This window comes from Mustela nivalis, assembly GCF_964662115.1.
Source record: "Mustela nivalis genome assembly, chromosome: 19".
NCBI lineage: Eukaryota > Metazoa > Chordata > Mammalia > Carnivora > Mustelidae > Mustela > Mustela nivalis.
This window is the reverse complement of record NC_139038.1, coordinates 37,301,403-37,328,471: the sequence shown is the minus strand read 5'-3', so window position 1 is coordinate 37,328,471 and position 27,069 is coordinate 37,301,403. Positions and strand designations below refer to the sequence as shown.

Below are 27,069 nucleotides of genomic sequence, written 5' to 3'. Positions count from 1 at the left end.
TGATGGCAGAGGCTTTAACCCACTGAGCCACCTAGGCACCCCAGACAAACTTATTTTTAAAATAAACTTGGGGTGGGACGCCTGCTGGGCAGCTTGTCAGTTAAGTGTCTGCCTTTGGCTGGGGTTATGATCCCAGGGGCCTGGGATCGAGTCTAGCACCGGGCTCCCTGCCTGGCAGGGAGCGTGCTTCTCCTGCCGGCTGCTTTTCCTGCGCACTCTCTGACAGATAAATAAAATCTCTTTCTTTCTTTCTTTCTTTCTTTCTTTCTTTCTTTTAAAGACTATTTATTTATTTATTTATTTGAGAGAGACCCTTCATCCCACTTCCCTGATACTAACATATATGCGGCCATGCCACTTGTGTCAGAACTAAGGAGTGGGCCTGGGCGCCAGGCTCTGAAGTGAATGCAGCGCTGGTTTGGGCTCCCTCAGCTCTCCCCGGGGCCCTGTCTGGCAACCACACTCAGTTTTTCTCACGTCTCCTTGGTCTCCTTTGGTGGAGAACACACTCAGTCTTTCCTTGCTTTTCATGAAAAGTACTGGTCAGGTGTTTGGAAGATTGTCCCTTATTTTGGGTTTGTTGGATATTTTTTGGCGATGACACTGGGGTTTGGGGCTCAGGAAGCATCCCACAGAGGTGGGGTGACTTGAGGGCATCCTGTCAGGGGTCCATGTGACTTAGCGCTGGTGAGGTGGAACAGAATTAGTTCTTATTGATTGAAATTAGGCCCATGGCTCTGCTCTGCTCTCTGAAACCGGTTGTTTTGTCCTAGGACGACCTCGGTATTTCCATTTTGGAAGGGACCTTCATGCTTACCTTCTTGGGTCCTCCTGAGTTCCAGATAAAGATACCTGGGACTTGGAGGGCTTCTAACTTAGAGACTGGGTCAGAACTGGCATGAGATCCAGGTGCCTGCCTGTTTCTGACTGCTTTCTGCCAGCACAGACACTCTTGGGATACCACGGGACCGAGATGTCTGCAGGTGCAGAGTGAACCCAGACTCCTTGCTAGAACTGGTTTCTACTCAGGACCAGGCCCGTGTCCCTCTGGAGTATTTGCTGCTGATGATCCGGTGGACATTTGCCACAGTCTGCTCAGGTCCTCTGTGCCCAGTCCTTTCCTCCTTTCTTTGCAGGCAGGAGGCTGGAGTTATGTCACCTGGCCTTTGTGAAAGTATGCAGCTGGCTTTGATTCGTTCTCTTTTAGCTTCTTCCTTTTCTTGTGAAGCTACAGTTGTTCATTGTTTGAAGGCCTTCATCTTGAGTCACAGATGAACCTGTGAGCTGTTTTTTGGGGCTTTGAGATTGAACTCTGAGCAGAGTTTGGAGTTTTGTCTAGGCTGGAACTCAGAAGGTAAGCATCTCCAGAAAATTGTGAATTTGGCTTATTTTCCCTCCCGTGTACACATTTGCCTCCCCCACCTCCTTTCCATGTAACGACAGCACCTATGGTACTGTTACAAAGGTAGGAATTGTTAGGAAGAAAGAACGGGGCACAGGTGTAAGGGGAGAACAGTCTGGATAAAGTGATCATGGTGGCACCTGGCAGGGGGCAGGTGGGCCTCTGGGCTCTGACCTGCCTGAAGGCTAAGGCCAAAAACAGATAGACCTGCCTGTCCGCCCTTCCTATGTTCATTTTCCTTTTCTGTCTCTTAATTGTTTTTTGGGAGGAGGTGTGAGTGAATGTCATGCTAGACAAAATGGATCTTTCTCTGCATGCTGATGGTGTCGTGAAGTTCTGCTGTGGGAATTAGCCGTTAACACTGGGACAGTCTTTCTGTGTGTCTCAGTTGGCTATTACTGTTCCCAGTAAGAAACTCTTTATTCAGGATTTGTAGCTAGGGAGCCCAGGAAGGGAGAACAGCTGCCAATGGTGCCTTTTCAGGTGTCCGGAGAGGTGGCATCCACAGTAAGAAATCACTGATTCTCTTCACTGTTGCAAACCACGCACGTGTCTGCTGCTGGAGTGGTGTTCCTGCCAGATGACATTTATTCCTGTGGCCAGTTACATTCTGGGGGCTGGTGTTTTTGTTTTTTCCTATTTCAGGGAGCAAGAACTTTGAGAGGATTAAAAATCAAACGTCTGACCACATTAATCTGGCCTTTTCCTTACAGGCTAATCTGTTAGGGTTACGAGAACAGTTACCGATACCACTGTGATTGTGTTTATGTGTGGGGAACTCTGATGGAAGATAAACAAGACCAGGACATTTTAAGGAACCATGGGAAGTTCCCATAGGTCCCTTTACCGCTCTCAAGAACCTTGCGCCTTGGGGCACCTGGATGGCTCAGTGGGTTAAAGCCTCTGCCTTCGGCTCAGGTCATGGTCTCAGGGTCCTGGAATCGAGCCCCGCATCGGGCTCTCTGCTCAGTGTGGAGCCTGCTTCCTCCTCTCTCTCTGCCTGCCTTGCCTCTCTGCCTACTTGTGATCTGTCTGTTAAATAAATAAATAAAAATCTTTAAAAAAAAAAAAAAAAAGGAAAGAAAAGAAAAAAACCTTGCGCCTTGCCCGGGGAGATGTTGTTTCCGTGCGGGTACGGGAGCCTTGAGGTCGCAAGGATGCGGTGCAACGCTGTCCACAATGAGGTTGAAGGACACAGGAGGAGGAGAGGGCACAGTTAGTGAGTTAGTATCGGGGAGGGGGATGTAATGGGAGCAGCTGTAGCACGTGTGTGGGAAGCACTGAGGGGCCCCAGCCCAGCAGAGAGCACTGGAGGAGAGGGAGGAAGTTGTGGAGGGTAGAGGAGGGGATAATAGGGCTAGAACCTCAGAGAAAGGACCTCATTTTATTGGAAGCGCCCATGTGCTTTAGATTTTAAGTTTTGACTTCTGGAGGCTGTGGGAGGTTTCCCCTAAGGAACTGGGGTCAGGAACCAGAGAATGGGAAAGAGGAGGCCCCCAGGCTTTGGCTCTCCTGGGTCTGACAGGAAACCGCTCAGTATCTGTGGCCTCAGTGCTTCACGAGGTAACCTTTTGATTCGAGTTAGGTATCACTGAGATTTCCAGGCTAAGTTGTGGGGGAAAACGTTTGCTGAATGAATTTAATTCCCAGTGAGAGGTTCGTATTTAAGTGGTGTATAATTAATGTGGTTTTAGATTAGAAACCCAGTCTTTCTTAGTTGTCAACTTTAATATGTTAAATTACTAATTTTAGCAAAACAGAAGACAAGAGTGTATTGTTTTTGTTTTCTATCTAATAATAGATTTTACTTAGTAAAGCTTTTAATGCATATTCATTCTAGATTTTGTCCAAGGTTATTTGGCTGTGAAATGAAATCTGAAGTATATGGATTAATTGTCTTTGAAATGTTGCAATTTTTCTGGTATAGCTCCGGGATGACAGGCTTGAAAAACAGAAATAGGAATTCCACGCTGGGCCCCCAGTGGTAGGCGGCCCACTCAGAGGATCTGTGTCTGAAAGATAACTAGCTCACTCACCTAGTTAGGAAGTACTGTCATCACATGTCGGAGTCCTTGTTGAGTGAGTGAGCTGGTGAACCTGGAAGTTCAAAAGGTCTTTTGGCCCCGTGTGATATCACCAATGGCAATGGAGGACTTAGTGGCCCTGTGGTGGGTGGACCTCTCAGGCAGCTTCTCTGGGCCCCTGCTCTCTGGGAGATCCAACACAGGCCCTGTTGACCTTGCCGAGCTTGGACTTTGTCCTTGGCAGCTAACAAGGTTAACAGTTACCGAGAGTCCACTGGAAGATGTGTTTTCCACCCAGTGGCCCAACAGTCCTCATTGTTTTCCTTTCTGTCTTTTTTTTTTTTTAAACTAAATTGGGACTCCTGTTGGCCCTGACTTGGTTTTGGATTTTGTCTCCTGCTGTTTTCACTTAACATTTTTGCTTGAGCATTTCTGTAACCCTCTGCTTCTGAGGCGGCATCATAGTCCTCTCTGGCTGAACCACAAGGCCTTGTCCTGTTGGTGGACCTTTACGTAGGCTGTTCCAGTTGTTAGTAATTTCTTAATGAGTGGTTTTTGGTTTTCTGTTGGTTGGTTGGTTGGTTGGTTGGTTTGTAAGTGATCTCTACATCCACCATGGGGCTCGAACTCACAACCCTGAGATCAAGAGTTATATGTTCCACTGACTGAGCCAGCCAGGCGCCCCTTAATGAATGTTTTTGTAATGTAAATTTTAGTCTGAATTCTGACTCTTTGAACTAGATTCTGTTTAGATGAATTTGTCAGGGCAGAGGGTGTGATACGGTAGTGATTACTAACCAGGACCTGCCTAGTTAGTGCCCCCACTACTTCCTTATCTCCCTGATACGGAACAGGAGCATCTGAGACACCCTCTGCCAACTGGGGTGGAGTTTGAATGTGGCTTCACTGCTGGGTGGGGGACTATGGGCAGGGACCTGCCTTGTGTGTTGGTGTCTGCATCTTAAAAAAAAAAAAAAGGTGGGGGGTGGATGTTGAGAGTTGTTTTGAGGACTGACCATGATAGTATGTGTAAAATGTTGAGAGGAAGCATGTAATAAATGTTCATTATTTTTAGAAGTAGAGAACAAAATGGCATTTCATTAATTTTATTTTCAGCGGTGGTAAAGTTGTATCTGTAACGGGTGTATATAATTTCATGGAGAATTTCAAGAATGAACACATAAACATTCACATGTGCCCACCACCCTGCATTAAACATAGGGTTTTGCTAAGTTCTTAGGAGCCCTCGGAGTGACCCTCCTGATTGTAATCTTATCCCCTGCGGTCCAGGGGTAACTGGCACTCTGATGTTCATGTTCATGTTCATGTTAATTAACTTAATAGTGTGTGAAGGTTACTTTTAGGGATTTCCAAAATTCAGGAAGCAGAGCTTCTGTGTCCACACAAGACCGTACTTCAGCGTATCATAGTGTGTGCGCGCGCTTGAATGTGAGGTGACGTACAGCCACAGTAACGTTGAGGTTGCAGGTTAGTAAAGTTCGGAGAGTGTTGCTGAGGGCTGCCATCTGTCAAGCCTGTGGACTAGACCTCAGACCGCCCTGACCTTGTGTTCTGCCGCCTGCCTCATCTGCTTCTTGCTGGGGGACAGAGTGGGAAGACAGGTGAAGTAGCATCCTCCGGGATCACCCACTGAATGCTTCTCCCCTCCTTCTTGCCCTTTCTGCACCCCCTTCTGGGGAACAGGGGGAGCAGTCTTCCTCTGGTCTTCCTCTGAATCCAGCCCGCTGACCCCTGGAGCTCGGCTGGTGCACAAGGCTGCGCGCTGGTTAGTGGCCCCTGTGCTTTGCTGTGTGTGGTGCTGCTCCGGAGCACTGGTGGCCACTTGTCTTGTGTGAGCAGCTCCCTGACTGCTGCGGCTGAAGACCTGTGCGGCCCATGGAGCGTGTGGCCCGGTGTGTGGTAGGAGCTCAGGCAGACAGGCACCGGGCTGAGAGTGCCCTCCCGCCACCTGAGGCCGGAGCCATGCGCGGTCGGAGCCAGTCTGTCCCGGGAGCCCCCACACCCCCCACACCTCCCAGGGTGCTTCCTGCCCTTGTCTCTTGAAGGCACTCAGCAGCCTCAAGGTCTGGGTCAGTGTTATCAGCCTCATTTTATAGAAGAGTAAATTACGGTTCAGAGAGTGTGGCTGACCCATGGTTACCCCTGGTTTCAGCTAAGTCACACATCTAGAACTTGGGTCTTAGGTTTTGGTACTCCACTGCAGTCCTCGTGCTGGGAGTCGGGAGTAGGGGGAGGCAGCAGTGGTTGCTGGGCCTAGCTTTGTGGAGGCTGTCGAGGTGTAGCGGGTTCTTACGGAAGTGTTCTTTGCCAGGGAGCCCCGTTGAATGAAAGCAGTGCTCCTTTGGGGAAGAGCTGGCCGGATTGGGGGCAGCTTGTCCCCCTCGAAGGGAGTGTTCCCATGGTGTGGCATGTCGACTGTGCCTGTCTCTGGGGGTTTCAGAGCTCCAGAGCACACTCGGCCCAGGCAGCATTTGAAGAGCACTTAGCGTTTTGAGTTTGAGATCCTGTCCCAAGGAGAGGTTGCTGGCTGGAGCCGTAAGCTGTGAGGCTGCATCTTAAGCATAGAAGGGCCTGATTTTGATGGTGGTTTCTCTCCTGGTGGCTGGGAAGGCTCAGCCTTCCAGTATCGTTTTATCTGCCTCAGAGTTAGCATCGAGCCTCCTAATGCAGTGTGTAGTTGATGCTGTTCATTAAGACTTGGCAGCCATATTTGGGAAGGGGGTGGGCTTTATTTTTTGCCTCGGAAGGCTTATTTTATGATCTAATGACCTTTGGACGGGAAACCTTTTTGTGTCTTCTGTGTTTAGTCGTGGAAGTGCCTCTAGTGTGCATCCTCTGAGCAGGCCGGCTGGTGCGCTGTGCACGGATTAACTCAGTAAACCCTTGCGGCACGGGGCGCCTGAATGCCGCAGCCGAGCTTTGCCCAGCTCTTGGTTTCTGCCCAGGTCATCATCTTGGGGTGGTGGGATCGAGCCCCGTGTCAGGCTCTGCGCTCCTAAGATTCTCTTCCTTTCCCTCTGTCCCTCCTGTTCCTGCACTGTCTCTCAAATAAGTCTTAAAAAAAGAAAAAAAATCCTTACAGCAAGCTGGGAGCTGTGGTTCTCCTCATCCCTGGCTATGAGGTGGACAGTGTGAACCACTGAGAGGTGACTGACAAACTTGTTCAAGGTCACACGGCCAGGGAGGAGCAGAGCTGAGATCTGAACCTGTGCAGTGCAAGTTAGCAGTTCATGCTGGGGCTTCTCCACTCCTGCGTGTAACTTGTCTGTCTGTCCAAGGCCCAGACTCCTAGTTCAGATGCCAAGATTTAGACAGCTTAGTAACTAATGATTAAGAGTTTGGATATTAAAAAAAAGAGAGAGAGAGAGAGAGCTTGGATATTTATTTTTGTCTTTTCACGGAATTAGGTTCTTCCTCAGCATGTTTATAGAAATGTAAAAACCCTCAGGAGCCAAGATGTATTTAAAGAAGCTACTTGCATTGCTCAGATATTGAGGATGTAGGCCCAGAGTTCTGAATCCTGGGCTCTGGCAGGGACACTGCCTTCCCCTCAAGGTGAAAGACTTTCATCCCCCTGCCTGAGTCCAGCCTCAGACTCCCCAAGGCCCTTCTTTGTTTGAAATCCTTGCTTAATTTGCATTTTATCTTTCCTTTTTTTTTAAAAAAAGATTTTATTTATTTGACGGAGAGCAAGCCCAAGAGCACAAGTAGGCAAAGCAGCAGACAGAGCAGGGGAAGCAGGCTCCCTGCTGAGCAGAGAGCTGGTCAGAGGCTCCATCCCAGGACCCTGAGATCAGGACCTGAGCTGAAGACAGAGGCTTAACCCACTGAGCCAACAAGGCGCCCCCTGCCTTTTATCCTTCCTGAAGAGATAAAGATAAGACACAGATAAAGAAGCAGCTGGAGGGATCTGAGAATTGCCAGTCAGTCCTCTTCCTGGAAATCTCCTTCCTTTGCAGTCTGCTGTCCACCCAGGTGCTCTTGCCTTTTCTCCTTGTCCCGGGGGCACAGGTAGGATTGGGCTCCTAGTAGGTGTTCAGTGAACTGTGTGGTAGCGGATGAGTGGATGAATCACTTTTTCTTGTGAAGTGTTTTAAGTTACCATTTTTCAAACAAAAGAGGAGAAACCATGAGTTTCCCATCCAAGTACCACCTTCAAACCACTTCAAACCCACTTAAGGCTCAAGAGCACCTCTACAGCTTGAACCCCATCCCCTGTCCCTTGTGCAGACGTGGGAGCCCTGGGAGTCACTGTGGCTTCTTCCCAGACACTGGCGGTAGCTTCCTGTGACCTGCACTGCCCCCACCCACCCCCGCCCCACCCAGTGAGGACCATCTTGGCACCACTGATTACTGACTGAGGTGTGCTTTACAAACGTGGGGCTCTGTATTTTCAAAAAAAAACTTCCAGGGCTGCCTGGCTGGTTCACCTGGTGGGACGTGTAGCTCTTGGTCTCAGGGTTGTAGGTTTGGGTCTCTTGTTGGGTGTAAAGATTAGTTAAAAAATAAAACCTTTAAAAAATAAAAATAAACCGGACGCCTGGGTGGCTCAGTAGGTTAAAGCCTCTGCCTTCGGCTCAGGTCATGATCCCGCGGTCCTGGGTCGAGCCCCGCATCGGGCTCTCTGCTCAGCAGGGAGCCTGCTTCCCTCTCTCTCTGCCTGCCTCTCTGCCTACTTGTGATCTCTGTCTGTCAAATAAATAAATAAATAAATAAATCAATCTTTAAAAAAATACATAGATGTTGTACCTTAAAAAAAAAAGATTTATTTAAGAGCATGTGCTTGTGCATGTGCACGGTTGGGGGGCAGAGGGAGAGAGAAAACTCAAGCCGACTTCACACTCAACATGGAGTCCCGCATAGGGGTTCACATCAAGAGCCTGCCGCCTAACCGTCAGAGCCGCCAGGTGCCCCTGGGAATCAGCTAAGACTCATGTTTGCTTCCTGTCAGAGTTGCTCTTGTGAAGGGCAGCTTGTGGTCCCCATTCGGAAAAGGTAAGGTGAGCACAGCAGGTGGCACTCCTTGTCTGCACACTCATCTGTACAGATTGAGAGTCATGTTGAGAGGACTTGGGGGGGACATGGTGACCCCTTTTCCAGAGGCTTCACGGTGCCAGAAGTTGGTGACACTGATTCTTGGAGGCAGGTTCAGTTGAGAACAGCTGTCCTTCCTCGTTCTCAAGCTATCTCAGCCACAGAGGTAGCTGCCACGTTTCTCGGTGGTGAGGCAGTTGCTGAAGCTTGTCCTGACCAGCCACGCAGGAGGTCGGAGGGAGAAACGCAGAAGGGGATCTTCTTCTGAGGGAGGGGAGCTCCGGGGTGGGGGTGCTGGTCCTGGGAAGTGGGGGAGGAACAGTAGGGGCTGGGCATGCTGGTGGGGGCGGTGCTGGCGGGGCAGGAGCAGCACTGATGTAGGCTGGCCCACCGTGTGAAGCTGGTGGAGCAGGTGGCAGCACCCAGCCTTTCCTGGGGTGTAAGGGGCGTGGATTTGGGGTGTGCGCGTGTGTATGGGAAAGGCGAGCGATCCTAACTCCCTGTGGGCTGTGTTCTGGAGAACCTTCTCTTGTGGTCAGCTTCATTTGATTAGGGAGGATGGGTTTGGGGGATAGGCATGACTAGGATTTTGTTACTTGAAATTTCTCTAGAAATTTAAATTTCAGAAGCTATGGAGTAACCAGAACTATTTACTTATCGCAGTTTTGGGTCATCAGATGGGTGGCAAGCTGACTGGGTTGTGCTGGGAGGGAATGACTCACCGGCAGGTCCTGGGTCACCTGGGATCCCTGGGCTGTGCCTCTGTAGGGCGGAGTGCTGGCTAGCTGGAGGGGGTGTCTCAGGACCAGAACCCACCCTGTGGGGCTGCCAGTCAGCCTGTGTCCCCCAGATTGTGGCAGACTGCCTCAGTGCGTGCTATTGATGCTGCTTGAATGCTACCTTGAGATGTTGAAAAGAAATTAGCTTTTAAGAGTAACAACTATAATAACAAGCATTTGGACTTTTCACCTGGAAGAGGGCCTTTTCTCTTAGGCTTTTTGTTTCACAGTTGATGCTTAAATGCTTCAAAGAGTCACACTGTGACTATCTTTCTTAACTACAGAAGGAAAATTAATCAAGGACAAGCATCCGTCTGACCCTAAAAACATCTTCATCAGGGAGGGGCCCCAAGAGCTGTTTTTTTGTTTTTTGATTTTTTTTTAAAGATTTTATTTATTTATTTGACAGAGATCACAAGTAGGCAGCGAGGCAGGCAGAGAGAGGAGGAAGCAGGCTCCCTGCTGAGCAGAGAGCCCGATGTGAGGCTTGATCCCAGGACCCTGGGACCACGATCTGAGCTGAAGGCAGAAGGCTTTAACCCACTGAGCCACCCAGGTGTCCCCAAGAGCTGGTTTTGCATGGACGTGCTTGGCTGGCATGTGGTGGCTGAGGCAGGAAGGAAACTGCAGAATTCCATGAAGGAGGAAGGCTGCCTATGAGAGGTTCCTGTGTGGTTATGCCCATAATTGCTAGAGCAGAGGGGACACCAGAGCAGCAGTGGTCTGGTGGCCAGCATCTCAGAACCCCGGACTGATTCAGGACAGTACGGCTGGCGCTAGACTAGCGTCACAGTCTGGATCAGGAGATGCTTAGGCCCTTCTGGGCAGCCTCATTTCTCAGGCTCCTGCCCCTGCACTTTGAGGTACCCAGAACTTACCAGAAGTGACCCCAGAAGGAGTGTTTCAGGGACACTGAGGTCTCTGCCTGGCATCCAGGGGTTCTGTCTGGAGGTGGCCTGTACTTTGGGTCAACTGGGCTGCTGAGTCTAGAGGTGCTTTTGCCTCAGGGCTTTTGCACTGGCCAGTCCTCTGCTGAGATGGCTCTCCCCAGATTTCTTTAGGGCTTTCCCCCATCTCCTTGGGTTTTTGCTCCAATGTCACTTACCCAGTAAGGGCTTCTATGTTTAAATTTGCACATCCCACAACTGCTTACCTCAAATACTACTGTCTTCCTTTCTGGCTGTTCTTTTCTCATGGTAGTTATCATTGTCCAACACTAACACTACCTGTTGTTTGTTTTTTGGAGTGTCTGTGGGCCATAGTAGAATGTAGCCACTCTTTAAAAAAAAAAAAAGGGGCGCCTGGGTGGCTCAGTTGGTTGGACGACTGCCTTCGGCTCAGGTCATGATCCTGGAGTCCTGGGATCGAGTCCCACGTTGGGCTCCCAGCATCACGGGGAGTCTGCTTCTCCCTCTGACCTTCTCATCGCTCATGTTCTCTCTCACTGTCTCTCTCTCAAATAAATAAATAAAAAAATCTTTAAAAAAAAAAAAAAAGATTTTATTTATTTATTTGACAGAGCATGAGCATGTGGAAGGGGCAGAGGGAGAGGGAGAAGCAGACTCCCCACTGAGCAGGGAGCCTGACCTGGGGCTCAGTCCCAGGACCCTGAGATCGTGACCGGAGCAGAAGGCAGACACGGAGCCCCCCAGGTGCCCCAGAGTGTAGGGAGTGGGCTTGGCTTGTTTCTTTGTTGTATCTCTAGTACTTAGGGCAGTGCATGGCGCATAGTAGGCCCTCAGTGAACATTTGTTGATGTCAGGTGGGTAGAGCAGAGTGGTCCTGAGGGGACTGAGTTTGCCTCAGATTGCGGAAGCTGCGGTGTGGCTCTGGCATTTCACGTAAATCACGTAATGGCAGAGCTGGTGTGTCCGTCTGTGTCTCTGTCTCATAGCATCTGTTATTGCCATCTCAGAAATCCAGAGTTCTTTCTACACCTCACGTGGATGTTGATTTCAGAATGACTGGCTTTTCTTTCTGACTCGTGACAGCTGCTGTATTTTGAATCTGAAACATTAGAGGAAAGTGAAACTTTAAAACATATGATGCATGCAGGGCACCGGGGGTTGGGGGAAGGCGGTGAGGCAGTTGGATCTTGGTTTCGGCTCAGGTCATGATCTCAGGGTTAAGGAATTGGCCTGGATCAGACTCTGCTCTTCTCTCCCCACCCTACCCCCATCTAAGCATGCACTCTCTCTCTTTTTCTCTCTCTTTCTCTAAAATAAATAAGTCTTTGAAAAAGTGTGATGCATGATTAGCTGTCATTACATTTTACTTTCTGTACGTGAATACTTCTTCCCTGCCATGCAGCTGTGTCTAAGCCACCAGCACCCTGGCCTTCCACCCGAGACCACTGCCAGCACCTGAGAGACACCCACCGCTGCGCCTCCTGCCAGCTCACGCTTCAGCCCCATGGCAGCCAGAGATCTGCTTTGGCTGCCTCGTGCTTCCAGCACTGGCCCATCTCTGTCGTGGCCACCCTCCCAGCTTTGGCCAGCCAGTTTTGTAAATGACATCAGGCCCATAACCCTGTAAGAATGTAGCTTCCTAGGGGCAGGGACCGCATCTGCCTTATGGCCATGTCCCTGGACCCTTGTAAGCACAGTGGTAATGTTTTCTGAGTAATCGGATTAATGATGTAATTAATTTACCTCCTTTAAGAAACTCTGATGCGCAGGGCGCCTGGGCGGCACATTCAGTTGAGCGTCCGGCTCTTGGTTTCCGCTCAGAGCATGATCTTGGGGTTGTGAGATGGTGTCTCGTGTCCGGATCCCTGCGCAGCATGGAGTCTGCTTGTCCCTCTCCCTCTGCCCCCCTCCCCCCCGCGGACCACACCATGTACACACACTCGCTCTGTCAGTAAATAAAATCTTTTAAAAGGGGGGGGGATGGGCAAAATGAGTATGTGTGTTCCTATGAAGTAACAGAGAACCCGTGGCTTTGGAGAGGAAGGTGTACTTAAGGGACTTACCAGAGTCTCCCCAATAGCCCGAGTTGTCTGCACTGGGTGGGTTCAAGGTCTTGGAGCTTCCCTTACCCCCAGGACTGTGGACAGGGGTTGCTGGATGTGCTCTGATTTGTGGCAAACAACAGAATCTGCTGAGCCGGGGGGCCGGGGGGGTAGGCAGTGGGGCCTGAGAATGAAAGGTTGGAGGGGGTGACTGTGTGCTGCCTGCTGGTTTGCGTGGAGGCGCTTGATGTCCTCTCCCCTCCCCTGCTCAGCCTGGCCTCAGGGCCACTCACCACCCTCCTGTGTCTCCATCTTTGGAGTCCGTGCCCTGTTTCTCTCTTCTTTCTATGGCCAAGCTGTCTACTTCAGTAGCCACCAAACCAAAGCAGGCATGGTGGGTGCAGCTCCGCTCAGCTCCAGCTAACGGTTTTAGCCAGCTGCCAGCACTGCAGTAAGGTAACTGACTGGTTGATAGTAACTGATAAAACTTACTTACTTATTAACTTAAAAATTTAAAGATTCTATTTATTTAGTTGACACAGACAGAGATCACAAGTAGGCAGAGAGGCAGGCAGAGAGAGAAGGGGAGGTAGGCTCCCTGCTGAGCAGAGAGCCTATCCGGGACTCGATTCCAGGATCCTGGGATCATGACCTGAGCTGAAGACAGAGACTTTAACCCACTGAGCCACCCAGGCGCCCTCTCTCTTTCTTTTAAGATTTTATTTATTTATTTATTAGAGAAGGAGCAGGGGCAGAGGGAGAGGGAGAAGCAGACTCCCCACTGAGCGGGGAGCAGGATGCAGGACTTGATCCCAGGATTCTGGGATCATGACCTGAACTGAAGGCAAAGGCTTAACCCATGAGCCACCCAGGCGCCCCAGGTCTCTTAAAGGGGAGCCTTCCTTAGGCCTTCCAGCCTCCTACTGGAATTGCGCTTTCGGGCAAGGAGGACTTGCCAGGAAAGGTAAGAGTAGCAGGTGCATTTGTGTTTACAGGCGGGGAAGACCAGGTCTCAGCTTTTATCTCGTGACAGTCTCTGTGACGTATACAGAACACAGTGTTTTTCTGCCCAAGATGTCAGTCCTAGACCACCTGCAGGGTACAGTGCTAAGAATAATGTGTGTGGGATTGTCTTAAGTCTTTTTTTTTAAGTGTGTTTATTCATTTGTGAGAGAGAGTGAGCTCGAGCTGGGGGTGGGGAAGGACAGAGGGAGATGGAGAAGCAGACTCTCTGATGAGCAGGGAACGCAATGTGGGGCTCCCAGGACCCTGGGATCAGGGCCTGAACTGAAGGCTGATGCTTAATCAACTGAGCCACCCAGTTGTCCGGGATTGTCCTATGCTTATGCCCCTCCCTTTACCTGCTGTCTGAGCGGAGGGGGCGCCTTCCAAGAGAGGTGCTTCCCTGCGGGAGCGGTCATTCTGGGACAGGCTTAGAGGCTGCAGGTCAGGCGTGCTCAGCTGCTTCTCTCCTCGTGTGCCAGTTCTGGCTGGATGTGTTATTTTGCATATGCCTGCTTTACCGTGGGGTAAATGGTATTCTCTCTGGCCATCAAAGTGGGCTCCTAGCTGTTTTTACTTTTCCAGCTCCAAGTTGAGAGTTTATTTCATTAGTTTAAAAAATATCTTAAATCACAGAAATGATTGAGTATAATGTTACAGCAAGTGAAATGTCAAAGGCTGGCATTTGGAAACAGCGTTGTCAACAGAGTTCCAGCCAAAACCTGTGTGTTGGCCAGTAGAGCCCAGAGTCCTGGAGAAACTGAATGAGAAAGCCAGAGCTCGTGCCTCTGCGGTTCCCCAGCCCAGGCCTTGCAGCTGCCGTGGGAGTTGCTGACTGCTTTCCCGAGAGCCGGGGGTTGTGTGGAGGTATTTCAGAGTCGGGCATCTTTGTTGGATTGCCGTTCTTACCCTCTTGGAGGTTGAATGTGGGTCTGGCTGCTGAGAGTGGGGGTTACTCCCCACATGCCCATGGGCCGCTCCCTCCAGTCCATCTCTTCCAGTTCCGAGCCAGCCACTTGCCCTGAGTCCCTGCACTGCCACTGGGCCAGGAGGGCTGGGAGCATGCTGGCCGTGTGCTTTCTTCTGCCCCAGTCTGGTGTTGCTGAGTGTGAAGCCACACCCCTGGCTGCGAGGCTTTACTACGAAGCCTCGTCAGCACTGCCGTGTACACTTCTTAGGTCATGGGGGTTTCTTGTTCCCCAAACGTGGCATTAGGGTTTTTGCTTTTTTCAGGCTGGGTACACCTGTCGCTCTCCATGGTTTCCAGCTCCTGGTGGTTTTACTTCTCCCTTCTGCTCCAAGGGCCCTCGGGGGAGGCCCCGAGGCTACATGCTTTCGCGGGGGGGGGGGGGGGGGTCACTGAACACTTGGTGGGGTTTTTCCTGGGGAAGGGAGCATGGGGTCTACCAGAATAGAGCAGGGACTCCCCCAGGAACTGTGGTCGCTCAGACCTGATTATTCTCTGTTACGGGGCCGTCCTGTTCGTTGTGGGGTGTTTATAGCATCTCTGTGCCTACCTACCAGAGGCAGCACCACTTTCTCTCTCCCCTGGAAAGTCTCTGGACACTGTGAGGGTCCCCTGGGGGCAGAACCACCCCACTTGAGAACCACTGAATAGAAGATGTGTCAGTGGCCGCAGAGTTCCTCAGACCGGGGGCTCACAGTGGTCGGCTCCCCCGTAGCGGGCTGTGCTTCCTTGTGGCCCTGGTGACTCCCAGGATGAGCCCCACTTTGGGGCAGCCAAGAGATGGAGCTGTTCTCACACTCAGTGCTCCTGGCCAGGGAGCAGGCTCTCATTTGGGGAAGGGGCTTTGGTAGCACGTGTGGGCCGATCAGATGTGCTTGGCCCTGGGCTGCCGCAGCCTCAGACTTGGAGGCCCCTCATCCGGTGTGTGGATGCACCGCGGGCCCTCGGGCACTGTGGGTGTGCAGGGAGAGTGGCTGCTGCACACCTCCACCGGCAGCTCTCTGCCACTTCTGGCGAATATGCACACCGCCTGACCTTCGAATCGCAGTTTCCTCTCACACCTGCTCATGTGGCCTGGGCTTGTTCTGTGGTGCGTACGGCCTTTACTTGCAGACCAGTGGCGGAGAGGATGGGAGTGGACGTCTCTAGCATGATGCCTTACTACTTCCACAGCAGCAGCAGGCCACACGCTGCTCCGTGACACAGGGTCTGCTGGGTCAGGTCTGCGTCCGCCATAACAGCCCATTAGGGCGCCCGGCGGCTCAATCAGTTAAGCATCTGTCTTACGCTCAGGTCATGATCCTGGGATCAAGTCCCACTTAGGGATCCCTGCACAGCAGGATGTCAGCTTCTCCCCCTGCTTGTGTGCATTCACTTGAGCCTGTGCTTGCCCTCTCTTGCAAAAAATAAATTTTACTTATTTTTTTAAAATATTTATTTATTGGGGTGCCTGAGTGGTTCAGTGGGTTGAGCTTCTGCCTTCGGCTCAGGTCATGATCTCAGGGTCCTGGGACCAAGCCCCGCATTGGGCTCTTTGCTCAGTAGGGAACCTGCTTCCCCCTCTCTCTGCCTGCCTCTCTGCCTACTTGTAATCTCTCTCTGTATCAAATAAAAAAATAAAATCCTTTAAAAAATTTATTTATTTGACAGAGCACAAGTAGGCAGAGTAGGCTGATGCCCAACCAACAGAGCCACCCAGGTGTCCCACAAAAATAAATTTAAAAATAATCTTAGAAAAAACAAAAACCTGACCCATTAGTTTCCAGTGTGCCCCAGAGCCTGGGAATAGGCAGAGGCGTGTACCACGGGCTGCCCTGCCTAGGGGGACCTCTCAGGGGGCAGTGCTCTACTTGGAGATCTCTCCTGGAGACCTTTTAACAGCCACATACATCACTTTGATGAGAGAAAGCTCTCGGGAGCACGTGCTTATAAACCAGAGTCTCACCAGACGTGCCTGGTTATCGTTCTGGGGGTCTGCTGTTGGTGTTGGGCAGTTTGCAGTCAGGATGTCAGTGCTGAAGGCCGCTTTTCTCGGTAAGTGCTCCTGCAGCCAGCCTCCTTCTTAGTGTCCCTTGCGGAGTGTTTGATATCAGGCTGCTTTGTCCTCACTGCAGCCAGTTTGCTGGGTGGGGGTTGTCCCCCCCGGTCCTCAGTGCCCTCTTGCTGTCTGTGGCCATGGACAGCTGCTCCCTGCAGTGTGCGGCCGCCTCAGGCCTTGTGGCTGACCTTTGGCAAACTCTTCACTGCTCTTGGATGTCTCCTGCCACACATCCCAGTCCTGAGGTTCTGCCCACCTTGAAGAAGCCATGGGCTGTCCCCCACCTGTGCCAACCCGTCCACATGAAGATATGTCAGTGCCTTTGCTGGAACTGTCATTGAGTCCGGAATCTTGTTCACGCATAATTAACATTTTCAGGAATCAGCCGGTCCTAATGTCGGTCTTTATTAACTTCATGTTTCAGGGGGTTTTTTGGTCAGCATTTCTCTTGTTGGTTTTGAATTAAAAGCGGTGTGTGTCACGGTCTCGTGCTGTCTTCTTGAGGCATGCTTGCCAGGAGGCTGGGCATACATGTGGACTGAGGTGAGGTCATGTTGATCTGATTTACACACTGCTGGGACAGGTACAGGGGTGGGGGTAGGGACAACAGAGACAGGCCTCACTCTCCCCTCCTTTACCCCATGGGGGCCTGTGGCCAGGTTAGTTCACAGCACCACTGTCATGCCCGGGACTGTGCTGTTGGAAGTGCTGGCTCCTTCCCACTTCCCTTCCCTTGTGTGTGTCCTCCTCAGCCCTGGGCCTGAGGGTCTACACCTGGGATGACCCTGGAGGTCCAGCAAGCAGGTATCCTTAGTTGTGTCCAGGAGTCCCATGAGTGCCCAGGGCTCTGTGTGCATAGCCCTCCCTGGCTGTGTAGCTGGCCTGACTTACGAGGACAGTCCAGGCCTGTCACGGTTCCTGCTGGACCTTTGCCTGCACACTGACTCTTCCCCACTGAACTGTCCCCGAGAGCAGAGAAGTTGCTGCTCATCTCTGGCGGGAAGTTACTGGATCTGATTATGCTTCTGTTGAGTTGCACGCTTTCTTATAAAGGAACAAACCGTTAGGGCACAGCTTGGTCCAACCCTTGGTACCCTCTGGTGTGCGGTGGAGTGTTGTGAAATGTGTGAGCCGTAGGGTGTTCAAGAACCCGGCCACTTTCCATAAATAAAGGGTGCACTTGGGCTCGCAGTCCCGCTGGAGGACCTGTCCCGCTGGTCGCATTTGTGCTGTGTGCTTCATTTAAAAACTCAGATTCTCTTAGGTGTTTTTACCCAGTCAGTCATTCTCCACGTGTTCACTGGGACTGGGTGTTGGGCCATGTCTTCGTGCTGGTCACAGCGCAGCTCCTCCTTATTCCCTCTCACTGGTGCTATGCTGTGTTTGTAACGAATTGGAAGTTTGTGACAACCCTGAGTAAGTCTGTCAGTGCCTTTTTCCAATGGCATTTGCTCACTTTGTGTGTCTCCGTCACATTTTGGTAATTCTCACAGCATTTCAAACTTTCTCGTTATTACCATTTTTGTTGTGGTGATACGCGATTAGTGATTACAACTTCCTAAAAGCTCAGAAGATAGTGCGCGCGCGCTTTTTCTCTCTCTCTCTCTCTTTTTTTATTTTTTTATTTTATTTTTTTTAAAGATTTTATTTATTTATTTGACAGAGAGAAATCACAAGTAGATGGAGAGGCAGGCAGAGAGAGGGAGAGGAGGAAGCAGGCTCCCTGCTGAGCAGAGAGCCCAATGCGGGACTCGATCCCAGGACCCCGAGATCATGACCCGAGCCGAAGGCAGCGGCTTAACCCACTGAGCCACCCAGGCGCCCCTCTCTCTCTTTTTTTAAAGTAAGCTCTGTGCACCCATTGTGGGGCTTGAACTCATGGTCCGGCAGTCGAGCTAGTTAGGTTTCCTGATGGTTAGCATTTTTTAGCAATAAAGTATTTTTTATTTAAGGCATGGACGTTGTTTTTTTTGACATAATACTACTGGATGCTTAATAGACCATGGTAGAGCATACACATAATTTTATATGTACTGGGAAACCAGGAAGTTCGTTTGACTCACTTTCTTGTGACAGTCACTCTTTTGCCATGGTCTGAAATTGAACCCCCAGTATGTCCGAGGTAGGCCTGCTCCTTGCCTGCAGCTTGGATGCTCTCCGCAGACCTATACGTGGTGCACCCCCAGCGTTGATGGGGATTCCTTGGCTGGGCATAGTGTGTCTTCAGGGCTGACCCTGTCTGAGTCAGGCTTCCCGGGCTGGCCTGCTGCAGGGAGAGGGGCTCAGGCAGCACTGTGGGTGCTGCCCGGTCTCCTGCCTCTTCTTGCCACCCGCTGCTGCCTTCTCTGCCTCTGCCCTCATCGTGTTGGGGCACAAGATGTTCTCTTTAGATTGGTTTTTGACTTGATGTGTTTAGTGCATCTCAGGATGAGTTTGTCCTTTGGCTCTCCTCTTGTGGTGGCTGAGCTGTCACCCTGGCTACCAGGCCCGCCTGTCCTTCCTGTGTGTGGCACGCTTTCTGCAGGACTCTGGTTTCTTCAGTTTCCTGTGTGTCTCCTTTCCCTGTTTAAATGGAGAGGAAATGTCTATCCTTTATGAACAAACAATATAAGAAACCGAGCTCTGTATGACCAGTCCCTTAGTTACTCAGATTTATAAAATGAAATGTTCCATTGTAATTAGCCTGCTTTTATAATTAGAGTAGTGACAGACTTCTTATCACCTGTGTGCACCCTTACAGACTCAGGACCCGTTTGGGCTTACTCTCATTAGCTGTACTGGCTGATCTCTTTTCAGGGTTTGCAGGATCACAGCTTGGCTAGTGACAGCCCCTGTAGGCCATTTCCCCACTCTTTTCTCCTACAAAGGCCTTCTCCTTTTCAGACATAGCAAGGGATTCTGGTACTGTATTCTCTTTTTTCTGTTCTAAGACATGGAGTTAACTGCTGCCCTGTGTTGTCTGTGTGTGTGAGTGTGTTTTCCTGAGTTCTTTTCATGGGGAGCGCTGTTCGAAGCAGTCTGGACGCTCTGGGTTCATTTCGTGGAGTTCTCCAACAGTCTGGCTGTGGGTAGGCTCGTGATGTCACTGCTGGAACACTCCAGAGTCAGAGCTGGGAAGGGCAGTCTTCGTGCTTATGGGTGAGTGTGTATGTATTTCTGATTTAACTTTAAGGCTATCTCATTCTTTTTTTCTTTTCTCCAAGATTTTATTTATTTATTTATTTGAGAGAGAGACCAAGTACGAGCAAGATGGATGGGCAGAGGAAGAGGGAGAAGCAGGCTCCGTGCTGAGCAGAGAGCCCGATGCAGGGCTCGATCCCAGGACTCCGAGATCACAACCTGAACTGAAGGCAGGCGCTTAAGTGACTGAGCCACCTAGGTGCCCCATCTAATTCTTCGTTTTTATTATTTTTTAAGATTTTATTTGACACAGAGATCGCAAGTAGGCAGAGGCGCGGGCAGAGAGAGGGGTGGGAGAAGCAGGCTTCCTGCTGAGCAGAGAGCCTAATGCGGGGCTCAATCCCAGAACCCTGAGATCATGACCTCAGCCGAAGGCATAGGCATAACCCATTGAGCCACCTCGGCGCCCCTGTGTCTAACCCTTTCTTAATGCCCACCTAAATTTCTCCTCTTTTCTTCTCCCACCTTTGTAGTATTTCTTTGTGTCTCACTGGCAACTGTTCCGTCATTGCGTTCACACATTACCACGTTGCTTTCATGGGTTCGAGGCATAACCCATTGAGCCACCTCGGCGCCCCTGTGTCTAACCCTTTCTTAATGCCCACCTAAATTTCTCCTCTTTTCTTCTCCCACCTTTGTAGTATTTCTTTGTGTCTCACTGGCAACTGTTCCGTCATTGCGTTCACACATTACCACGTTGCTTTCATGGGTTCGTGGTGCCAGCCGCAGGTAGAGAGGTGCCTTGTATTATCGTGGCTTTGCCAGCTTTTGGTGTTTCTGTGTGTGGTGAACATATTTAATTGTCATTACTATGTATCTGTCTGTCCTCCATCCTCTCCCATAATCACAAACATCCAGTGCCATCTCTGGTCTCTTTAAGGTGTCTTTGGATACCTTGCACGTTTTCTTTTTTCTTTTTTTTTTTTTTTAAGATTTTATTTATTTATTTGACAGACAGAGATCACAAGTAGGCAGAGAGGCAGGCAGGCAGAGAGAGAAGAGAAAGCAGGCTCCCTGGTGAGCAGAGAGCCCGATGTGGGGCTCGATCCCAGAACCCTGGGATCATGACCTGAGCCGAAGGCAGAGGCTTTAACCCACTGAGCCACCCAGGCGTCACCACCTTGCATGTTTTCATCTCTTGGTGGCTTGAGTTTTTTTGGTGCCTTTCTGCTGTCCATTTCTTCATCTAAAGTCTTGATGGTTTATAAATTTGAATGAGCTCTTGTATATAACTGAATGCAGTCATATGTGATACAGCTGTTTTAGCAGTTTATTGAGATGCAGTTTGTGGACTGTGCAGTTCACCTATTTAAATAATTCAGTGGGTTTTAGTGTGTTCACAGCATCATAGAGCCATCATCACGATCTAGTTCCAGAGCATTTTCAAGACCCTACAAAGAAACCCAAGACCCATTAACAGACCGCCCCCCACCCTGTGTCCTGCCCCCAGCCCCTGATGACCAGACCACCCATCTGCTTTCTGTCTGTGGGTCTGCCTCCTCTGGACAGCTCATGGACATGGGATCCCACAGTGCGTGGCCTGTTGTGTCTGGCCCTTTTGAAGGAGCATGGTGTCTCCCACGTTCATTTAAGTCATAGCATGTACCAGTGTTTCCTCTTCATAGCTGAACAGTACTCAGTTTTCACGGCTGGACTGCGTTTGTTCATCCATTTATCTGTTGGTGGACATCTGGGTTGTGTTCACCTTTTGGCCATTAGGTGTCCTGCTGCTGTCAGCATTTTCATACAAGTTTCCTGTGGACATAGGTTTGCCTGTCTCCGGGTGCACACCTAGGCTGAGAATTCCTTGCTTTCGTGGTGACTGTTGCCTCCTGAGGAACTGCCAGACTGTCTGCCGAAACCACGGCGCCAGGTCACACGCCCAGCAGCAGTGCCTGGAGGTCCCGACTTCCCCGCAGCCTCACCAGCAATTGTTACTGTCTGTTGTGTGATGCTGGCACCCTCGTGGGTGTCAGGAGGAATCTCCTCACGGCTCTGATGTGCGTTTCCATAGTGATGGTGCTGTTGGGCATCTCTTCGTGTGCTTATTGGCCATTTGTCTATCTTTTCAGAGAAATGTTTATTCAGATCCCTTGCCTGGTTTTTAAGTGTGTGTGAGTGAGTGTGTGTGTGTTTTAATTGGGTTGTAAGAGCTCTATGTCGTCTGCATACAAGTCCCTTAGCAGATGCATGATTTGCACATACTTTCTTCTCTTCCGTAGATTGTTTTTTCACTTTACTATTTTTAAAAATATTTTATTTATTTGACATAGAAAGAGAGCACAAGTAGGCAGAGCAGCAGACTGAGAGGAAGAAGCAGGCTCTCCTCTAAGCAGGGAGCCTGATCTGGGGCTGGATCTCAGGACCTTGAGATCATGACCTGAGTCAAAGGCAGTGGCTTAACCCAGTGAGCCACCCCATCTTTTCACTTTCTCTTTAAAAAAAAAAAAAAAAAAAGATTTTTTAAAAATTTATTTATTTATTTGATAGAGATCACAAGTAGGCAGAGAGGCAGGTGGAGAGAGAGGAGGAAGCAGGCTCCCTGCTAAGCAGAGAGCCTGATGGGGGGCTCTATCCCAGGACCCTGAGATCATGACCTGAGCCAAAGGCAGAAGCTTAACCCACTGAGCCACCCAGGCGTCCCCCATCTTTTAACTTTCTTGATGGTGATTTTGAAGCACAGAAGTTTTTAATTTTGGTGAAGTCCCTTTGATCCGTGGTTTTGTTTTGTTTTGTTTTTTCTTTTTGTTGTTTGTGCTTTTGGTCTCATATCTAAGAAGGTATTGCTAAGGTCAGGAGGATTTACTCATATATTTTCCTTTTAAAAGTTTTATAGTTTTCGTTTTTACGTGTATATTTTTGGTAAACTTGAGCTAGGTTTTGTATATGATACAGGAAAGGCATTCGACTTCATTCTTTTTGTGTGTGGCTATGCGTTTGTTGAAAAGAATGTTCCTACTCACTAAGGGTCATGGTGCCCTTCTCAAATATAAGAAGATTGTAGACATCTAGGCCTCCTCTCCTAAACTCTTCTCCACTCCTCTCTGCGTGACCACCTTGTTCGTGTGGGTAAGCTGGTTCAGCTTTGTTCATTTCTGAGCTTGTTTGTTCTGTGTCCCATGTGAATTTTAGGACCAGCTTACAATTTCTGCAAAGAAGCCAGCCGGGGAGTTAGTAGAGATCCATGGAATAAGTTTTAAAATTTGTTAAATTTTGGGGGTGCCTTGGTGGCTCAGTGGGTTAAAGCATCTGCCTTTGGCTCAGGTCATGATCTCAGTGTCCTGGGATCGAGCCCCGCATCAGGTTCTCTGCTCGTCAGGGAGCCTGCATCTCCCTCTCTCTGCCTTCCTCTCTGCATACTTGTACTTTCTCTCTGTCAAATAAATAAATAAAATCTTTAAAAAAAAATAAAATTTGCTAAATTTTGAATTTGTTTAAATAATTTAAAAACCAGAAACTCTACCTGGCCTGGAGGTACCTTTGGTTGGAGTGAGCCACTGGGTTCTAGAACAGCTGGTTTCTCAGGTGTTAACCAGTTACTCCACTGCTGTCTTTTTTTTTTTTTTTTTTAAAGATTTTATTTATTTATTTGACAGAGAGAGATCACAAGTAGGCAGAGAGGCAGGCAGAGAGAGAGAGAGGAGGAAGCAGGCTCCCTGCTGAGCAGAGAGCCCGATGCGGGACTCGATCCCAGGACCCTGAGATCATGACCTGAGCTGAAGGCAGCGGCTTAACCCACTGAGCCACCCAGGCGCCCCACACTGCTGTCTTTTTTGAGAAGCTTATTTAACCAAATCTAACTTTCTTTTTGAAGTAGGCCTCACACCCAGTAAGGACTCAACATGAGGCTTAAACTCACGACCCTGAGATCCTGACCTGAGCTGAGCTCAAGAGTCCGGCACTGAACTGGCAGAGCCACCCAGGCACCCTCAGCTGTAGCTTTCATGTACAGCTGACAGTCCTGGAGTCCTCTTCCCATGAAGTTCTGCTTCCGTGCTCTAGCACTGCTAGGTTAAAATTCTGTTTCATTGTGCAGTTTTAAGCCAGTCTGTGTGTTCAAGCCCTAATTGAGTACCTTCCATGTGTCCAGCCTGTATGAGGTGTGGGTGGGTGAGTCGGTGAGGAGCTCTGGGTGGGGATGCTGTGGTCAGAGTTCGGGCCGGCTTCCTCTGGGGGCTGGGGCTGGCTGCTGGGGGCACTGAGGTTGGGCCGTGATGGGAAGACCCAACTGGCCATGGCAGGGGCTGGTTGGAGGGAGAGTCACTGGGTGCTGATGGAGGAGAGTGAGGGCGGATAGGATCTGGATGGTGGGGTTGCTGGGCACACGGAACGGGGAGTGGGGGCTGGGATTTGAGCAGGGAAGGGATTGCAGGAGAGCAGTGGCCTGAACCCTGTGGTAGAACATCAGATGCCTTGCCCTGTACTTGGTGTTCATATTTCAACAGTGTTACCACTTCAGTTCATACATGTAGGAAAAGTGAGCCACTGTGAATCTTACCCCTCTTTCCTGTGTCCACCAGTACGACACCGTTCCTATTCAGTCCAGCGTGGTGTTATGTGCTTGCCCGTCCCCATCAATGGTGAGGACCCAGACTGAGTCCGGCACGGCCCCTGGCATTCCAAGCGGCGGCAGCAGACAGGGCCCTACCATGGACAGCACCGCAGCTGCGCCCCGCCCGAGTGCGAGCTCCCTGCAGCACACCGCCCAGCCACCGCCACAGCCTCGGAAGAAACGGCCTGAAGACTTCAAATTTGGGAAAATTCTTGGTGAAGGCTCTTTTTCCACAGTGAGTACCTGCTGCTGCTGTTTCCTCAATGACTATATTTTCCTTGGGAAGGCTGCCTTTCCTCAGGGCTTGGAGCTAGGGGACCCCGTGACCTGGGTGGTGGTCTTCCCCAGGCAAGGGTCTTGACTCTGGTTGCGAGGCTGATTTGGGGCCGCCTACCACCAGGTGAGTCACGTGGGTGAGATCCCTACGCCATGATTTTTGAAGACGAAAGCTGTAAAAGGCATCTGTCTGTTGGTCTTTCTGTTCTTGGTTTGGTTTGGGGTTTGATGCAGTTAGTTTTTACCCTAACCAGTCATCGACAGATTTCATCCTGCATCCTGTATCCCGTCAGCACGATCTTGGAAGCTTTGCTCTCCCTTCGTTTGAAAGTGTCAGTATCAATGTCTCTTCAGACCTTTCGGGAAACATTTAATGACCTTTACTATTTCTCTGTTATTTAAAACAATGCATAAAACAGCACAGCCTTGACCCCTGCTGGAGGCACAGCCCCAGACCTGTGAGCCTCCAGGTTCTCGGTCTCCGTTTCAGTCAGCACCTCTGTTTGCTACCTGAGCCAGTTGTGCCTATCTTGTGGTGTTTTTTTCCTTTTCAAGCAAAGAAGTGAAGGTTCAGAGCAGCCGCTTTGCGGAGGTGGGAGCCCCACGTGGCTGTGATGGGGCCGGGGGCTTGCGCAGGCTCGGGGGCGGCCTGGGTACCAGCATGCCCTGCAGATGGCTGGGGCCTTCTTGACTGGCCTCTGGGGAGAAACCTCATGCGAAACCTGTTTCCCTTTTCTCTTTTTACATTCATGAAATGTCACAAAATATAAAGAAGAACATCAAGTTTTATAGCTCACCTATGTTCCCAACTTGGTTTTAATCAGTGTTAACTTTTTGTTCCACGTGTGTATATATATACACACATGGGGAACAAATATATATATATAGTTGTATGTATTTATATATATATATATGTATGTATTTAAGATTCTGTTTATTTATTTGAGAGTGAGTGAGCCTGAGCATGCGCGCTCAAATGGAGAGGGGCAGAGGGAGCAGGGAGCCCGATGCAGGGCTCGATCCCAGGATCCTAGGATCATGACCCGAGCAGAAGGCAGACACCTAACTGACTGAGCGACACAGGCGCCTCCCCTTACCTTTTAAATTTAGATTTTTTTATTTGCCGTTTCTGTTTAAATTACGAAACAGTTGTGCCCACATGATAATAGTCTTCAACTATGAGGATAGTCCCCGGTTGTTCTGGTACTCACAGATCTTCTCAGAAAGAAGAAACTATTCTGAAAAGAACCTTGGCTGTTCTGCACAGTTACTGAAGAGTCCAGCAAAAGAAGCAGCGTTCTCCCTCTCTCAGTTCTGCTTCATGGACATTTACCTCGACTCACAAATGAGGACTTATTTATGAAACTCCCCCTTGTCTGTGGGTCTGCACAGCAGATAAAAGTAGGCCCCGCCCATTCTGGATGATGCAGTCCTGATGTTGGAAGGGCCCAGCTGTGATGCTTGTCTCCCTGCGCCTTCCGAAGCCGGGTGCCCGGGAGGAGCACCGGGAGCTGCAGGCTCCTTCCTGGCGCTGTGTATAGTCCCAATGCTCTGGGCCTTAGATGATATGCGCTACCCTCAGGTCTTCCTCATCGCTCCGGAAATAGAGACCACTTAAAATTAGATTTCTAGGGGAGGGGAGAGGACAAGCGGCTGTTCCCAGCCTGAGCAGGATCTGCATTTAGCCAAGCCTGGCCCCGGAGGGTGTGGAGGCCCAGCCTGCTGCTGCCTGGCCCCCTGGGGATGATGTTGACATCCCGATGAGCTCTGCTGTTGGCTCCACAGTGACAGAGGGGTGCGTCATGCCTTTTTCCCTGGAAGAGGGATACTCCCTGCTCTGTGCCCATAGGGAAACCTGCACGTGAAATGTTGAATTCACACAAGAGAGATTTCCTAAGTGCCGACTTCAGAGAAGATCTCGTTAAGTACTAGTGCTTTCTGATGCTTCTTTCTTCTTCTTTCCGCCTTCCTTGTAGCTAGCACATGCTCCTGTGAAGAAACTTCACATTTCATAAACACATGCCCCAGTGCTTGAGAACAGCCCACACAGGTGCATTCCTTTGGCAAGATCTCTGAGATCTTTCCCTTTGAGCACATACAATCCAAACCCATTCTTCTTAATCATTGCAGGTCGTTTCACACAGTGTTTTCCCCAGATAGCTTCTGGTGAGTCTGTTGGAGAATTCTGTAATTCGATGAGTCCGGCCTCCGAAGGTGTTCCCTGAGGGGAGGCCCAGCGATCCCCCTGGATTCGGACAGGTTTCCATCTGCACTCTGGTCTTCGGACCATCCTTCCTGCAGGTGTCTTGGGGGGCGTCATCCGCCTCAGCTGGCTGTGGTGGATCGGGTGCCCCAGCTTCCTGGCCAACGGACCTCATCAGGCCTGTGGAAATTGGTGGCAACTTGTGCCAAAGGTTGCTTGTGTAGAAATCTCTTTTCCACATTGTGCTGTGCCCTGTTGGCTCTCTGTTCGCAAGGTGGAGTGTGACTATAGGCCTTAGGTGTGCGGCCGAGAAAGCCTGCCAGGTGTGGGATTGCATCCTAGGTGGGAGGCGCGCTGTGCAGGGGGCACTCTCCGTGGGCCTCATGGGCCTTGGTTTCCTGGGCCCTTGACAGCAGGGACAGGGTTTACCGTCCCCGAGTGCAGGACCCACTGAAATGTGTGGTCACAGTTCTTTGTAAAAGCCCAAATTCAGGGCAGCTTATCACAGTGAACATACACTGAGAACATATTCTAAAAGTTATTTTTTGAAGGCGTTCCCAGGACCCATCTGGGCTATTATTTGCTGTTTCTGTCTCTGTTTGTGGGGGTGACGTTAGTCCCGGATATTCCTGAATGCATAC

General features: G+C 50.2%; 1 protein-coding gene across 1 annotated transcript in view; it reads left to right on the top strand.

Annotated features, from left to right (window-relative positions):
• Positions 1-27,069, top strand: part of PDPK1 (3-phosphoinositide dependent protein kinase 1) — a 75,332-nt gene that overhangs the window by 7,983 nt on the left and 40,280 nt on the right. Inside the window, exon 2 of the mRNA XM_082713425.1 lies at positions 23,918-24,184. Within this exon, the coding sequence (XP_082569551.1) occupies positions 23,918-24,184 (267 nt within the window). The remainder of the gene's footprint in view (positions 1-23,917; positions 24,185-27,069) is intronic.